General features: G+C 40.0%; 1 protein-coding gene across 5 annotated transcripts in view; it reads left to right on the top strand.

Moving 5' to 3' along the window:
* LOC149301697 (sodium/potassium-transporting ATPase subunit beta-1-interacting protein 1) overlaps positions 1–16,244 on the top strand; it is a 67,976-nt gene that overhangs the window by 23,581 nt on the left and 28,151 nt on the right. For 4 of the 5 annotated variants that reach the window (XR_016272181.1, XM_089483848.1, XM_089483847.1 and 1 more), the window contains exon 2: positions 13,398–13,535. The exons of the other annotated variant lie outside the window; for it this stretch is intronic. Coding sequence is in view for 3 of the 4 variants with exons in the window: in XM_089483848.1 (XP_089339974.1) it covers positions 13,398–13,535 (138 nt within the window). In the remaining variant the exon portion in view is untranslated. The remainder of the gene's footprint in view (positions 1–13,397; positions 13,536–16,244) is intronic. 5 annotated transcript variants of the gene reach the window in all.

The raw sequence follows: 16,244 nt of genomic DNA, 5'->3' as shown, positions 1-16,244 counted from the left end.
ATGAATGAGAGGTTTTTATAGGAGTAGAAGTAACATTAAGAAAAATATCTTACTCCAGAGTAGGACCAGGAGTAACTCTAAAGTCACCACTACTCCCCAGCCCTGAAAAAAAGCAGACTTTCTATTCTATATCTAAATCAAAGGGGCTGCATGATGCCACTCCTGAAAGAACCGGGTGGGTGCTGTGGCAATTGCATGCTGCAGATCCACTCTGATGTTTTGCTGCTGCAAAAAAGAAGTGGCAAATTGCTGCTCCTTCTTGCAGTGTCTTTTGCACACTTGCTGTGGCTTTTTGGCGTTCCTGTGGTGCATGTAAATGCTGCGCCGCTGGAACGCTGTGATGCCGGGGCATGTGTGGTCAACCATGTGGCTTCCCGGTGGCATGGGGACGTGTGCCATCTGAACCCCACGCCCCCCATGCCACCAGGAAGCTGGTGCTTACTGCCTGTCTGTTTCGGCCCTTATTTAATTATTTAAACTGCTTTCATTGTGATATTAGCTGCATTTTAATGTGTTTTTTATATTTCAGAAGCAGATATGCGTGAATAGATGAATAAATAATTCAAAATTGCCCTTGGCAATCAAGTTGACTTTCTGCAGGAGGGGCTTTTAATTGAAAGGGATGCATGATATTGCTGTTTTGCCTTCTTCTTTTATTGATATTTTTAAAATCAGTGTTATGTTTTAATTAATCTTTTATGTTCTTATTACCTTTGATTTATTTGATTTTAATATTGTTATCCACTTGAGTCCCATTTTCCAGGAGGAAAGCAAATCTAGTACCGTATGTAAGGAAGTCAGGGAGTAAATAAATAGCACGAATACCCAGCATAGGAGTAATAGCTTCCCCCTTTCCCCTAGCCTTCAAGAGAAGCTTTCAGTACTTGTAAACTGGGATAAACATGTTCCATTAACTAATGCATGCTTGAGACACAGCCCAATGAGCCATGGAAAAGCTGATCTCAAATGAGAAGAGCCGCACAAACATTTTCGTATGGGCAAGAGGTACGTACCGAGTGCTTTGCTGACTCAGAGAGTTTCACTACTGATGCCATGGTTTTTGTTTCCTAGAGCAACAATATCTCAGTTGAAGGCAGAGCTTAGTCATGAGAATTTCTCTGTTCCAAGTCCTACCTGAATAATTTAAACTAACACAAATTAAATATATTTCATTTAAAGAGCTGAACAAATAATAGGCATGTGGGCTGAAAACCACCTGTGTGGAGTGAGCAGGCCAAAAGGTGGGAATATGTCTTGCTCAAGATTCTGACTGTAACCAGCAAAGCTGATGGTGACAGATGGGGACATTTCAGTCCAACAACATTCAGACGAACACAAGTTACTCATACATGATATACAGTTGGCCCTTCTTATACATGGATTTTTTATACATGGATTCAAGCATACATGGTTTGAAAATGTTCAAAAAAAGTATAAATTTCAAATATCAAACCTTGATTTTCCATTTTTATAAGGGGCATCATTTTGCTATGTCATTATATTTAATGGGACGTAAGCATACCCAGATTTTGTTATACACGGATGGGGGATCTTGGAACCAAACCCCAGCGTATAACAAGGGTCCACTGTATACTGTGGCCTCTGTCTTTAGATACTTTTTTTTGTTAACTGCTATTGAGTTGACTTGAACCCATGGTGGGTTGGCTTCAATCTATGAATGAGAGACTTCCAAGTCCCTCAGAGAATGGTGGAGTCTCCTTCTTTGGAAGTTTTTAAACAGAGGCTGGATGGCCATCTGTCAATGGGGGTGCTTTGATTGTGTCTTCCTGCATGGCAGAATGGGGTTGGACTGGTTGGCCCTTGAGGTCGCTTCCACCTCTATGATTATATGATTCTAAGTCACCCTTTCATCAACTGCGTTACACATGTCTTGCAGACACATTGCCATGCCTTCCCTGATTGAATACTATCCATCTAGATTGCTGTCTTCCTCTCTTCTTATTGCCCTCCGCATTACCAAGCATTATTGTCTTTCCTAGTGAGTCTTGTGTTCTCATGATACAGCCAAAGTACAACAATTTCACTTTAATCATCTTGTCTTCTAAGGATAGTTCAGGCCTAATTTGTCCCAGACCCATTTGTTTCTCTTTTTGGCAGTCCACATTATCCATGGAACTCTTCCCCAGCCCAACATTTCAAGTTAGTTGATTTTCTTCCCTTTTATTTATTTTTAATTTCATTTACAGTTGAGGACTTCTGAGATGTACTGTAGTTAAAAAGTAATTAAAGAACCAACATCTTGAGATCAAATCAGTGTAATGTAAATATTTAACTATACTGTAAATCCTTCCAGACCTTAACTTGGGGATTGAAAAGGTTAAAGAATTGACTGTTGTTATTTGAAAGAGAAAATTGAATAAAAACTTGGTGATGTTTAAGTATTTTTTTTCACTTGGGAGGTGAATTTTTCTGACTATAAATTGTTAACTGCCATGTAGACAGTGAAAGTGATCCAGGAGTTTTCTAATTTAGTGTGTTTTCCAATTGTGCTACAAATTGATCAAAGTTTTATGCAACACGTGTTTATTGGTGCTTGTATGTTAGCTAGAAGACCAAACTTGTGTGACATCTTAATTGTTTTCTATTCTCATGATTCTGTACATTCTAAAATACTTCTGTCCAGAAGCTATACATTTTAGGGTAGGGCCACCAAAGGTGGCAGTAGGACCCCATTAGACAACTCAAGTGTCTTCTTTGTAGGCCAGTGTGTCATATGTGCTTGTGTATATATAATTGTACAAAAGGATCTAGAACAGATCATTAAACGGCTAATCTGTGAGCACTTAGAAAGGAATGTTGTCATAAATTTTTAAATAGAATTACAAGGTTGGTAGATCGGGAGAATGCTATAGTTGGGTTACATCTTGGTGTCAGTTCCCCATGACAGTCTTGCTGGTAACACACAGGCTACACAGTGCTGTTAGATGGATTTGTAACCGGTTGGTAGACTGAACCCAAAGTGTCCATCAATGGTTCATCCTGGCGAGAAGTAGCTAGTGACTAGAATTTCTGCCCTGGGCCTGATGTTGTTTAATGTCTTTATAAATGACTTAAAAGATGAAATAAAGGCCATACTTACAGAATTTGCATGTGGCCTCTAATTAGTAATAGTAGCTAATACTCCAGAGGGCAGGATCAGAATTCAAAATGACTGTAGGACTTTAGGGGGCTGGGCCAAATCTAACAAAACAAATTTCAAAGAGGAAGAAATGCATTGTAAGGTACAACATTTAGGCAGGAAATATGAAATTTACAAATAAAAGGCACGATTATATGTACAAAAACAGAAATGTACAAATATATTTGAAAAGAATCTAGGAGTCTTAGTAGACCACATACTAAACAGGAGTCAACAGTGTGATGCAGCAGCCAAAAATCCAATGGGCTGCATCAAAAGGATTATAGCATCCCCATCAAGGGAGGTATTAGTGCCACTGTATTCTGTTGTGGTAACTTACCAGTACCTGGGCTCTACAATTCGGGAAGAATACTGCCAAGCTGGAATGTGTTCAGAGGAGGGCAGCCTGCCAAGGTGATAAAATGTCTGGAAATCAAGTCCTCCGAGGAACAGCTTAGGGAGCGGGATATGTTTAGCTTGGAGAAGAGAGGACTGAGAGGTGGTAAGAGGTAGCCATATTTAAATAATTGGAGAGATGTAATGTAGAAGATGGAACAAGTTTTTTTCTTCTGCTCCAATGGATTCAAAACATATTCAGGGTTATACAGCAAAATACAATTAACATCCAAAATCCGCAAAACAGTGATACCTTTATTGGAACAACCAAAATGCACAAAAGACATAATGTAACATTTTGAAGCTCCACTGGCTTCTTCATCAGGCAAAGAAAATAGAAATCATACAGAAGATGAAGAAAAATGTGGTGACTTTAGGGGCACGGGTCTACAATGGATTCAAGTTACAAGAAAAGAGATGCCACCTAAACATTAAGAAAAACTCCTCTATTGTAAAAGCTGTTTCACAGTGAAATAGACTTCTTTGGGTGGTGGTGAATCTTCCTATTTTGGAGGTCTTTAAACAAAGGTTGATAGCTGTATTTTAGGCACACTTTAGTTGTGTATTCTTGCATAGCAGGGTGTTGGATTAGATGACACTTGCACCTGTTCCAACTCTGATTCTGTAGTAATTGGTACCCAGGACATCATCATCTAGTGCCTGTTCAGGTACCCACACTGCAGTTGAAGGGATATCCCCTCCCCTGAAGAACTTCTCTCTGGTGCTAAGATGGTTTCAAGTTGTACAAGGAACTCTCCCAAAGGCTCTTGGAATGAAAAACAACTGTCAGCCGCAGCATTGGTCAATGTCAGGGATTATGGGAGCTGTAATAAACATGTATAGTGGGCACTAGATTGCTCATGATTGCCATAAATAAAGGAAAAGGAAAAGGCATTGCATATAGACTTCATTAGGTGTCCTCTGCAATGTAGACTCCCCCCCATCCCATCCCATCTCAGACAGTGGAGTGCTGGTGGTGTTCTGTTTTCAGAATAAAACTGCGCATGCACTGTATAATTTACCTATCACAAAAATAGATTATATCGGGCCAGGTAAACCAAGCGTGCGACACAACTTGATGCTGCCATAGAGAATAATCCAGATTCAAAAAAGAAAAATCTTCTAGAAGAATGCATTAGTATTCATGCTTGAAAATCTTCACCTCAGATTTAAATGATGCCTAATTATTAGCAGCTTAAATACAGTTACTAAAGAAAGTGAGAATCAGGAAATACAGAGATCATCATTTACAACAAATTAAGCAATCAGCTTGTGACTTCCCATCAAGAGTGATTTGCTGCTGTAATAACAAGTATACAGGCAAGACACCTTATACCAGAAGATTCTTCTGATCCCCAGAGCACTGGTGTCTTACAACCTCTAGCACTGGTGCTTCTTGGTTTAGAAACAGGCTGACTTATCTCTGCCCCCACAAAGGGGTATTGTTGCCATTCTGAGAACTTCTGCAACCATGCCCCATTCAGATGGGTTGGGTTACCATCCCCATGACCTCAATGAATATGGTCCCTGATGATGATGTGAAATGACAAGTCTGGAGAGCACCAAATTTGAAGGAGTTGCTCTTTAGGTTGGATTGTGAATCCCCCCCCCCAAAACAATTTCTATTTCTGTTATTACTGGTAATTAAAAGTTATATCCTGTTTTCCCTTCTTTATATGGCTGTTGTTTCAGACTTATGGAGACCCAAGATGAACCTGTCATGGGGTTTTCTTGGCAATATTTGTTCAGAGGAGGTTTGCAGTTTGCTTCCTCTGAGGCTGAGGCCATGGTCAAGCGAGAGTTGAACCCTGATCTTTCCAAGTGTAGTGCTCAAACCACTTCAACACAGTGGCTCTCTCTTTATGTGGTATCAACTTTTAATGTATTCCATTACAAAATAAAATAGAAGCAGGGTGGTTTTTAGTAGCTGTTTTTATGAGAAACAGGTTAAAACACATATCAACAATACCAAAGAATATACACAAAATAAACACCCACAAAAATCCAGTCATTTTAATATGCTTCCAGATGCTTTCTTAAAGAGATAGATTTCTAGGGCCGTGGTGGCAAACCTATGGCACACATGCCAGAGATGGCAAGCGAAACCATTTTTCAGGGCATACGGAGGTGGGGAAGAGGAGGAGCTTCTTCCCACGATGCTGAAAGGGCCCCCCAAGCGCCTGCAGCATTGCGGTGGTGTCATGGATGCGTGGTCCATGTAGAGGCAGCATGTGCGTGGCACCATCGTCGAGCATGGTGTATGGATGGCGCACCTTCAAAATGGCACCGTCTATTCGGACTAGGGCTGGGGAGCGTGTGGTTGCTGCGCACTCCCCAACCTTAGTTTTGGCCCAAGGACGGCGCTTCCGCGCCACCTGTATCAGGCCAATATTTAGTTTGATCATGAGCACCAAAGATGCCAGCACTCTGATTCACCGTTTCATATCATTTTTCTTTTTATACATTGATAACATTGTCTTCAGCAGTTCTTGTTTCTTGCCCTCAGGCATTGATTTCTGCTGTTAAAACTATTGCATGTCTCATTTAATCCCTTGCTGTTTGCTGCATTTCTATGCATTTTTACATCCTGCTTTGTTTAGATTTCTTTTAATTTACACAGTGCCTCATATTTTGTTATATTTCTCTTTGCTGCTCTGTCCCATCACAATGGCCTCTGGAACCAGAAAACCAGGTCCATTTGCTATTATGTACAAGGACTATATCATTTCTTTTCTTTATTTGAAAACAAGAGTAGGTGTCGCCAATATTCACTTCAGTTGCTAAGCATTTCTGAAGAGTTTGTAGCTCTATTGATAAATTATCATTAGTTTCTGTTTTTGTTCCTCTTTGGGGTGTTTCTTTTCTGCAGGCCAAAAAACAAAAGGCTATGTTTATTCCATATGAAAATGTCATAGAATAGGTCAGACCCCTAATCTCTTCTACTATCTGGAGTAAATGGTCTGCCTCAGGCAGCATATTCAGAATGTCAAGACAGCAAATTTATGATTATTTCCATTGTTAACTAACTGTACTCTTACTGCCATGGTTGAGTAGATGTCCTTGTGGTTTTTTCTGGCTCATGTACAAAAATAATGTGGTTGGCTTTGGGTACTGTGCAGCTGGATTGGGTGCAATTTACTGTCCTGCTTCAGGCACCATGTCTTTGGCTGGTGCTGGATGCAGTTTGCACCATATTTATTATTATTTGATTTATTGAATTTGTTTTTGTTGGTTTGCTGTCAAGTCCACTTATGGCTACCCTATGAATAAAAGATCTCCAAGACACCATGTCATCAACATCCTTGCTCAGGTCTTACGTGCTTAGGACTGTGGGTTCCTTGATTGAGTTTCTTTGCTAAGAGGCTGTGCAGACTGGACATTAAGGCTGGCCTGGGGGCGGAATTGGGGCATGGCATCCATATGACACACACCCCAACTCCGCCCCCATGACAGTGTGACACTGCATGCCGCTCCACATGATGTGCGGCATCATGGCGTTCCTCTGGCGCTGCGTTTACATAACACAGTACCAAAGGAGCACCTTAAATCCACGGTACCGCACCTATCACACTCCTTCGAGGGCCCAAAAAGGAGCCGCTTTTTGTGGCTCCTTTTTGCGCTCTGGAAGGACCAGATCGGGCCTGTGGCATGCAGTTGTCGTGGCCCCGATCCAGCACAGCTGGAGGAGGCTACAGGCCCATTAGGGGCAGTCTGCACAGCCTCTAAGTTGGGTATTTCTCTTTTCCTACTGCCTCCCATTTTACAAGTCATTATCATCTTTTCCAATGAGTCATATTATCACACAGGATGCCCAAATTATAAGACTCAGTTTAGTCATTCTGGCTTCTCAGGAGAGTGCAAGCTTGACTTGCTCTCCGATTGACTGGTTGTATTTGTATCCCATCTGAAATCCCGCCCCATTTTAAGCCATAAAGCTCATATGGTGACCATAGGCTTCTCATGCAGATAGGATTCTGTTTCAAACAGACTGTTTACTTTGACTTAGAAAAGCTTGCCAACATCTTAGCCAGCTAGATATTAATTTGAAAATAGGTTAACGTTGTCCAGTGTGGTTTAGTGGTTTGATTGTTGGACCATGATCTGGATTCCAGTGTTCAGTTCCCAGCTCAGCCATGAAACCCACTTGGGCAATTCACATGCTCTCAGGGAAAGGCAATGGTATGCATCCTCTGAACTAATCTTGCCAGGAAAATCCTGTGATAGCTTCACCTTAGGGTTACCATAAGATGGAAATGACTTGAAGGCACACAACAACAACAACAACAACAACTATTACTTTACTTGGTTAGCAACTATATCTGATATTTTTTGAACATATCATATTAGGACCCTATCTGAACTGGAGTGAGGCAGCCCAGATTATCCTCTCCCTGGAGCTGCCCTGGTTCTCCTCTATTGCAAAGCCATCCATTCTGAAGCTGGGCTTTGCAGAACTACCTGGCACATCCACTGCTGCTGCAGGTCACTTTGCTCTGAGGTCAGAATGAGGTGATGGTCCAGTGATGGTCACATAATAATAATAATTATTATTATTATTATTATTATTATTATTATTATTATTTATATTCCATATTTTCCTGAGGGAATCAAGGCAGATTACAACACAAAATATAACAATAAAATATAAGAATAAAAATTCACAATTAGAAACAATCCCATGTCCCAACCCTCCCCCAATCATAAAATAATAGTCAAAGAGCAATAAAATAGAGATTGAACAACATTATAATTAAAATTAAAATTAAAATTAAAGGTAGATTTGAGGCTCTAGGTATATTGCAGCCAATCTGGCTGCCATATTTTGGACCAATTGAAGTTTCCAAAGTTGGCACAAGGGTAGCCCCATGTAGAGCACATTGCAAAAGTCAAGTCGAGAGGTTACCAGCGCATGTACGGCTGTCTCTAGGTCACCCGGCTCCAGGAAGTGTCACAGTTGGCGTATCAGCCAAAGCTGATTACAGGCACTCCTGACTGTTGCATCTATCTGAGCTCTCAACTGGAGAGACGAGTCCAGGAGCACCCCAAGCTGTGAACACAGTCCTTCAGGGGAAGTGTGACCCCATCTCACACATATCTCCATTTCCAGATTAGGGGTCCCTATAGCAAGTACCTCCGTCTTATCTGGATTCAGCTTGAGTCTGTTTTCCCTTATCATCCTAAGACAGTCATTCAGAGGAAAGATGCCATCCTTAATCACTGCAGCAGTCGGAGACATGGAGAAACATATCTGGGTGTCATCAGCATACTGATAACACCCCACTCCATGTCTCCGGATGATCTCACCCAGCGGCTTAATTTAAATGTTGAAAAGCATGGGAGGCAGGATGGCACCCTGGGGACACCAGATTTTAACTCTCTTTTAGAAGAGAAACTGTCTCCCAGCATCACCATCTGGAACTTGCCTGAGAGATAGGACCGGAACCATTGCAGAGCAGTGCCCCTGATTCCCAGTTCCCTCAGGCGTTCCAGAAGGATACCATGGTCAATGGTATCAAAGGACACTGAGAGGTCCAAGAGCACCAACAGGGCCACATTTCCCCCATCAGTGCCCAGACGGAGATCGTTGCCTAAGGCAACCATGGCAGTCTCAACCCTGTATCCTGTTCTAAATCCTGTTTAAAACATGGCCAAGAGCCTTGTTCAGATCTCAGAGTGAATGACTGGCAGCAGCAGCAGACCTGCTGAGCAGCTCAGGGGGAAGTGTTTTAAACAGCCAAGACAACTTCAGAATGAAGGGCTCTGGATATTCTATGAAAACCAGGGGCAAACAGGAACTTTACAAAACCCAGAATAAAAGGGGTAAAGCCCATTTCCGGTGCTGAGTGGAACAGCCATCATCCAGTCTGCTCACACCAGAACTGGCCTTTGGGCCATGTGTCATCTGATGTATTTGGCCTGTGCAGAGAGAGTCTTGCAAGTTTCCATTGGAACTACCATATGTCAGGTAGTGAAGTGAAATGCTTTGCTCTCATTGGTGCCAAGCATTGGTTTCCTAATGGTAATTGCAGCATGGAGCATATTTTTTGTTGGGAACACAGTTGGGCAGAGAATGTTGTAGTCTTCTCATTGTACAACATGGTAATCCACATGAAACCTACCCTTTACCATAATGAATACACAGTATTACAGTGTGGTATAGCAGTTTGAACACAGGAAATGACTTTGGAGACCAGGACTCAAATCCCCACTCAGTCATCAAAACCCAATGGGTGACCGTGGGTAAGTTATACTTCCTAAGCCTCAGAGGAAGGTAATGGCAGAGGCAAACGCCTTTGAATAAATTGTGCCAAGAAAACCCTATGATAGGTTCACTTTAAGGTCAGCATAAGTCAGAAACACTTATGGGAAGGAATCAAGCCATCTTTAAACCCATAAACTCCTTTTTCTCACCTTTTTCTCCTTTGCTGGTCTCTTTCTTTCTCTTACCACTTTTGAGTTGTCCTTTGCCTTCATTAATTGTTCTGTTGACATATTTTATTTATTTATATGCTGCCTTTCTCCCAGAGGGGGTAATATACCTTTATTTATTATATACAGTACCAGGCATATACTCATTTATCATTTATCGGTCCTAATCGGGGTAGGTGGGATATAAATAAAAGATTATTATTATTTATCATCATTCCTTTCCAATATCCTCTGGCCTCTTTCTTTTTTTAAATTTTTTAAATTTAAATTTAAAGTTTATTGGTTAAAAACAAACATAACAAAACATAAATAAACAAAAACCATATCAAACTAACAGTCACATATATACTACAATTATACATACAATTACTAACACAAACTACATTTAAAAACCCTTCCCCTCCCTCCAATCAAAGATAGCTTTCGGTTATGTACTTTCCCTATTAACTTAACATCATTCCTTTCCAATATCCTCTGGCCTCTTTCTCATGTCTCTTCACTCTTCCTCCTTAAATTCCCTCTCTCTTGCTTTTCTGTATGTCTTTCCATCCAGCCATTCTGCTTTGACTTTTCTCTCTTCTGTGCCCTTCTTTCTTTGTGTCCTTCTTTCTCCACTCTCGTTTTTTCTGTGTGTGTGTCCACTCTTGCTTTCCTCCATTTCCTTTCCTACATGCATCTTGCGCAATGAGATGGCACATCACAGGTGTCCTTTTCCTACTTCTCTCTTCCTCCATCCTGTTCCTTGCTACCCCTCATGCTTAGACCATTTGCTGCTACCACAATTCACCACGCAGTGAAAAGCTCCAGCAAAGATAACAGGGCTTGGGGTGAAGGGGTAGAACAGTGTAGCAAATGAAAATGCATATTTTTCCTGGGAAAATACAATACTGTCAAAATCACATTGAATTTTATTATGGGGAAACATACTTTGCATTTTGGTTTCAACTCTTTCTCTCTTTTAAACTACCATAAGCATAGATCATGTCAACCCATTGGTTCCAATCTCTGATATTTTTAGATTTTATTTTCAGAAAAGAAAAGAAACCAATAGTAGCCTGGTGTAGTGATTTGAATATTGGGACTGTGACTCTGGAAACCAGGGTTCAAATCCCCAGTTGGCCATGGAAACCCACTGGGTAACTTTGGGCAAGTCATACTCTCTCAGACTCAGACGATGACAATGGTAAACCTCCTCTGAATAAACTTGCTGGGGAAACCCGGTGATATAGAAATGACTTGAAGGCACACAACAACAAGAAGTAACTGAAAAACATAGAGCAATAGAAGCAGTAATCTAATGAATTATTTTAAAAAAAGAATTTAAAAGAAAATTATTTTAAAATATGAATTGTAATAGTAATGAGTTATTATTATTATTATTATTATTATTATTATTAAGCTTTATTTATATAGCGCTGTAAATTTACACAGCACTGTACATACAATCTTTTAATTAGACGGTTCCCTGCCCTCAGGCTTACAGTCTAAGAAGACACGACACAAAAGGAGAAGGGAGTGGTGGTGGGGAAGAAGGGGACCAGGTCCATCAGTTCTTCTCTCCCTCTGAGGCCTGGACCAAGGCAGATGGACTGGAGAGAGGGCTCTGTTTCTTAAGGATAGACCCAATGGTGTTGGGCCTGCCATTTCACTCCCTCCAGGCTGGTTGGCTTGCCTTTCTCCCTCTCTGGATGATGGTGGATGGAGTTAGTATTTAATACTAAATGAGTTAGTATTTAAGACCAGAATGAGGTATACAGTGGACCCTTGTTATACACTGGGGTTTGGTTCCAAGATCCCCCGTGTATAACAAAATCTGTGTATGCTCAAGTCCCATTAAATATAATGACATAGCAAAATGGTGTCCCTTATAAAAAATGGGAAATCAAGGTAAATTGATAATTTTTGGAACATTTTCAAACCGTGTATGCTTGAATCTGTGTATAAAAAATCCGTGTATAAGAAGGGCCGACTGTATAACCACGAATTCTTAAAATGTAAATGTCCAGGCTCTGATGTATTGGCCACAGAGGACAAAGGCAGTGAATGTGCAGTGATGATATTAGCAAGCTCCTGAAAAAAGAATCTTGTATGAACCTGCCCATGTGTTCAGATTATCCATTTTCCCTCCATAAGAGAAATGCAACTATTGTCAACAATAGCGAGTGACTTTCCTTCAGAGGCACCCGCCTTCAGAATGCCCTCCTAAGGGAGTGTGTCAGGTACAACATTGTGTCCTTTTTGGCCCCAGAGTTTTTTTAAAAAAATAATTTGTACAGACATTTTTTAAAAAAATAAAATATTTTAGATTAAATTTTAATGTGTATTTTGAAGGTAGTTGCATTAATGTTATCTCTCTTGATTCTGCTGTTTTATGTGTGAGATTTGGGTCATATTATTGTAGTGGATGTTTGATGTTAACTTACACTCCCTTTCCCATTTAAACCTGACAATGGTAGGTAGGCCCTTAATGAACTTCAAAATTCTCCAGTCATATCCCTCCTGGAGTTGGCCAAATCATAGGCGGGATACAAACCGCCATATAGTACGTATAGGATACGTACTAGGGTTAGGAAGGGGCGGTGCTTCCGCACCCCCCTAACCCTAGTACGTATCCTATACGTACAAGATGGTGGCGCTCCTTCCACATGGGCGCCGCCATCTTTATGTACTGGACGCATAGCGTCCAGACGTGTCGCGTCCTTTGTGACGTAGCAAGTGCGCCCCTGGCGCCTCGCTACGGCACAAACGCGACTCTAAAAGAAGCTCCATTTTGGAGCTTCTTTTTCAGTCTGCACGGGAGCCGCGCCGTGTGGAGGCTCCGGCTCCCCCGCGGACTAACCGGCGGCGGCGGCGGCAGACCGCCACAAAGCGGCGGTTTGTATCCCGCCATAATCTCCCTGTCGCCCTCTTAAAAAGTGGGAACAAAATAGATATTGTGGACTGCAACCTCCAGACACTGTTTGACTGCAAGTCCCAGCAGCCCTAACTCTCAAGTATAGCCAAGTCTGAGGATTTGTAGGTCTTACTGTGGAATAAGATCTGGAGGGCTGCAGTTCCCCCACTGTAAAACCAATCGCTTGGGCATCACATGAAGCTAGTTCTTTTTGCCTTCCACTCAAAATTTTGAGTGTTGCCTTCATCCTTTTATATCTTTAGACTTGGTTAGCTTCTTCTATTCATATCTCCTCTCCATCTTCATCTTTGGCTTATGAAGATTTCTAATTAATCCTCTTGCACCATGATTAATTTATTTAATACTGGCCAATGAATCATATCAACATCTTGTCTGTTGTAACTAATAGTCTGTGGGATTTCTCATTAATTTTGTGGTATACTTTGCTATTTCTTTCTTTACCCCCCCTCTTATATATGTTCTGTGAGATGCTGCTGCATGAGTAATTCTCTGCTCTGTCCCATTTCTGTTTTCTTTCAGATAGCAGCCCTGGAGAGGCAAATCTTTGACTTTCTAGCTTATCAGTGGGCTCCTATCCTGGCTAATTTTTTACATATTATGGCTGTTATCCTGGGCATCTTTGGCACCATTCAGTACAGATCCAAATACCTCATACTGGTAGGTACCAAGATGACAGAGACATCCCCATACCCTAGATACTCTGTGCTTTATGTGTTTCTTCTGGAACAGAAAACCATGGGCTGTGTTTTATCATTGGGAACTGACTCGTTGGTTTGTTTTTTAAAAGCAGAGCCTGGAAATTAACAGTTGAGCAGCTGATTCGACAGCTGTACTCTGGTTGGTACTACCAGTTGGAACTACCAATCCAAGTTGGATTGCAGCTTACAGAATCCTCAGGCAAACATGCCAATAGTAAAGAAAGCAGAAATATTACACAAGCGCTATAACAGTATAGACAGTTTAATACTATTTCAGTCTTAATATTTGTATGTATTTGGCTACATGGGATTTTAGGTATGTGGGTTTTTTAAAATCTTGCATAGACTTGTAGACTTGGGAAACAGGTGGGATATAACAAAAGTGGCTGATTGATTGATGGTCCCTGTTCAATTGCTCTCTCACAAGAAATACTTAGGTGCACAAAGTAACATCTTCCGTTGGCAAATCTATAGACAGACTTGTATTCATAGTCTAACTGAATTACACTGACCCATTGATTACAATGATATTACATGGAGTCAATGGGTCTGTCAATGTAAAAAAATTTAAATTTTATTTTTGCATTTTTATTTGTTAGAACAAAAACGACAAAATAATAAATCAGCATTATTCTGTGAAGAGAATTATTAACTGAGTTATGTCAATACAATATCTATAACAACTTTATACTTCCAAAGATAACTAAGCTCTCCCCCAAAATATTAATTGAAATCCTCTAACTCTTATTTATATCAGAAAGGAAGAGCATATGATTCAAACAATTAATTATAAATGTTTGTGTCGTCATTTTAGACCAACAGTTCTGCAATTAGTGCTGTTCAAAAGATTGTTTTTTATCTTTCTTTTATTCCTCATGTAAAGCAATGTGTATTTCTCCTTTTTTCTCTGTTTGAATACATTCTTTCCATAAATCCCATTCTTTATAGAAATCATTTACTGAGCTTTTTTCAGTAAAGAAGTAGCTTATCCATTTCACACAGGTCCATTACTTTCCATCTCCACTCCTCCGATGTGGGGATTTCTTCTGTCTTCCAGTGTTTCGCCAATATAATCCTCACCGCCACAATTGTGTGAAATAATAATTTCTCTTTTGTGTTTTCCATTTTTAAATTATCAGTTATATTCAAGAGATACATCTTGGGGCCCATTTGTTCCATAAATTTGAATGTTTTTTTCCCATCTCATTATGAATATTTTCCCAAATGTTTTTAGCTTTTTGACAATTCCACCAACAATGCAGATAAGTCTCAACTTCTTTTTGACATTTCCAACATGTGTTTTTGTTATTCTTAAACATTTTCGATAACTTACAAGGTGTTAAATATCACCTGTATAGGGATTTGTATAGATTTTCTTTCAAATCCACATTTAATGTTACGTTTATTCTTTTTCCCCAAAATCTCCAATTGAATATGAGGAACGACTTAGGGAGCTGGGGATGTTTAGCCTGGAGAAAAGAAGGTTAAGCTGTGATATGATAGCCCTGTTTAAATATTTGAAAGGATGTCATATTGAGGAGGGAGCAAGCTTGTTTTCTGCTGCTCCAGAGAACAGGACCCGGAACAATGGATGCAAGCTACAGGAAAACAGATTCCACCTCAACATTAGGAGGAACTTCCTGACAGTAAGGGCTGTTCGACAGTGGAATGCACTTCCTCAGAAGGTGATAGAGTCTCCTTCCTTGGAGGTCTTTAAACAGAGGCTGGATGGCCATCTGTCAGGGATGCTTTGATTTGGATTTCTTGCATGGCAGGGGGTTGGACTGGATGGCCCTAGTGGTCTCTTCCAACTCTACGATTCTATGATTCTATGAATAAGTCCATTTAAATCTTTAGCCCACTTTACCATAAACTCTTTAACTGTCTCCTCTTCTAACTCAAATTTTATTAATAATTTATATAAGTTTGATATTTGTTTCCTGGGATCTTACATAGTATTTTCCAATCCTAATTCTGCTGGTCCAATTCCATTAATTTTGTTATCCATACCAAATCTCTCTTTTAATTGTCTATAGGCAAATCAATTGCAAGAGTATCCTTCCTTTAATAATTCCTCTTGTGATTTCATTATTCTCTTACCTTGATATAATTTTGTTATGGCTGCATATGTCACTCAACCATCTGCTCTTAGTACTTCTCTTGTGAACATAGCTTCATTCATAGAAACCCAAAGTGGGGTGTTTGAACACCATTTTGTTTTGTATTTTATCCAAACTCTTATAAGGGATTTTCTAATAAAGTGATTATTAAAGTTACCATCAAGTTTGACTTTTTCATAAAACAGGTATCCATGTAGTCCAAATTTTAAATCTGCTCTTTCCAAATTTAATGTTCTTTTTTTATCCAACCTTATCCAACCAGTTAACCAGTATGTGTAATAATGCCACTTTAAACTGGGCAATGCTACACTTCCTCTCTTCACTGAATCTTATAGGACTTTCATTTTAATTCTGGGTTTTTTATTATTCCATATGAATTTTGATAAATCTTATCCCCAATTTCTAAAAGGTTGATCATTGGTGATAATGGCGAGATTTTTTGGGGAAAAATATTATCTTTGGTAAAACCAATATCTTTATTGTAGCTATCTTACCCATCCATGAAATATGTATTTAAACTTTTCCATCTATACAAATCTTTTTTGATA

This window comes from Sceloporus occidentalis, unplaced genomic scaffold, assembly GCF_023333645.1.
Source record: "Sceloporus occidentalis isolate IW3139 unplaced genomic scaffold, rSceOcc1.0.p SCAF_20, whole genome shotgun sequence".
Classification (NCBI taxonomy): Eukaryota; Metazoa; Chordata; class Lepidosauria; order Squamata; family Phrynosomatidae; genus Sceloporus; species Sceloporus occidentalis.
The sequence above is the reverse complement of the archived record's forward strand: the minus strand, read 5'-3'. Positions and strand labels throughout refer to the sequence as shown.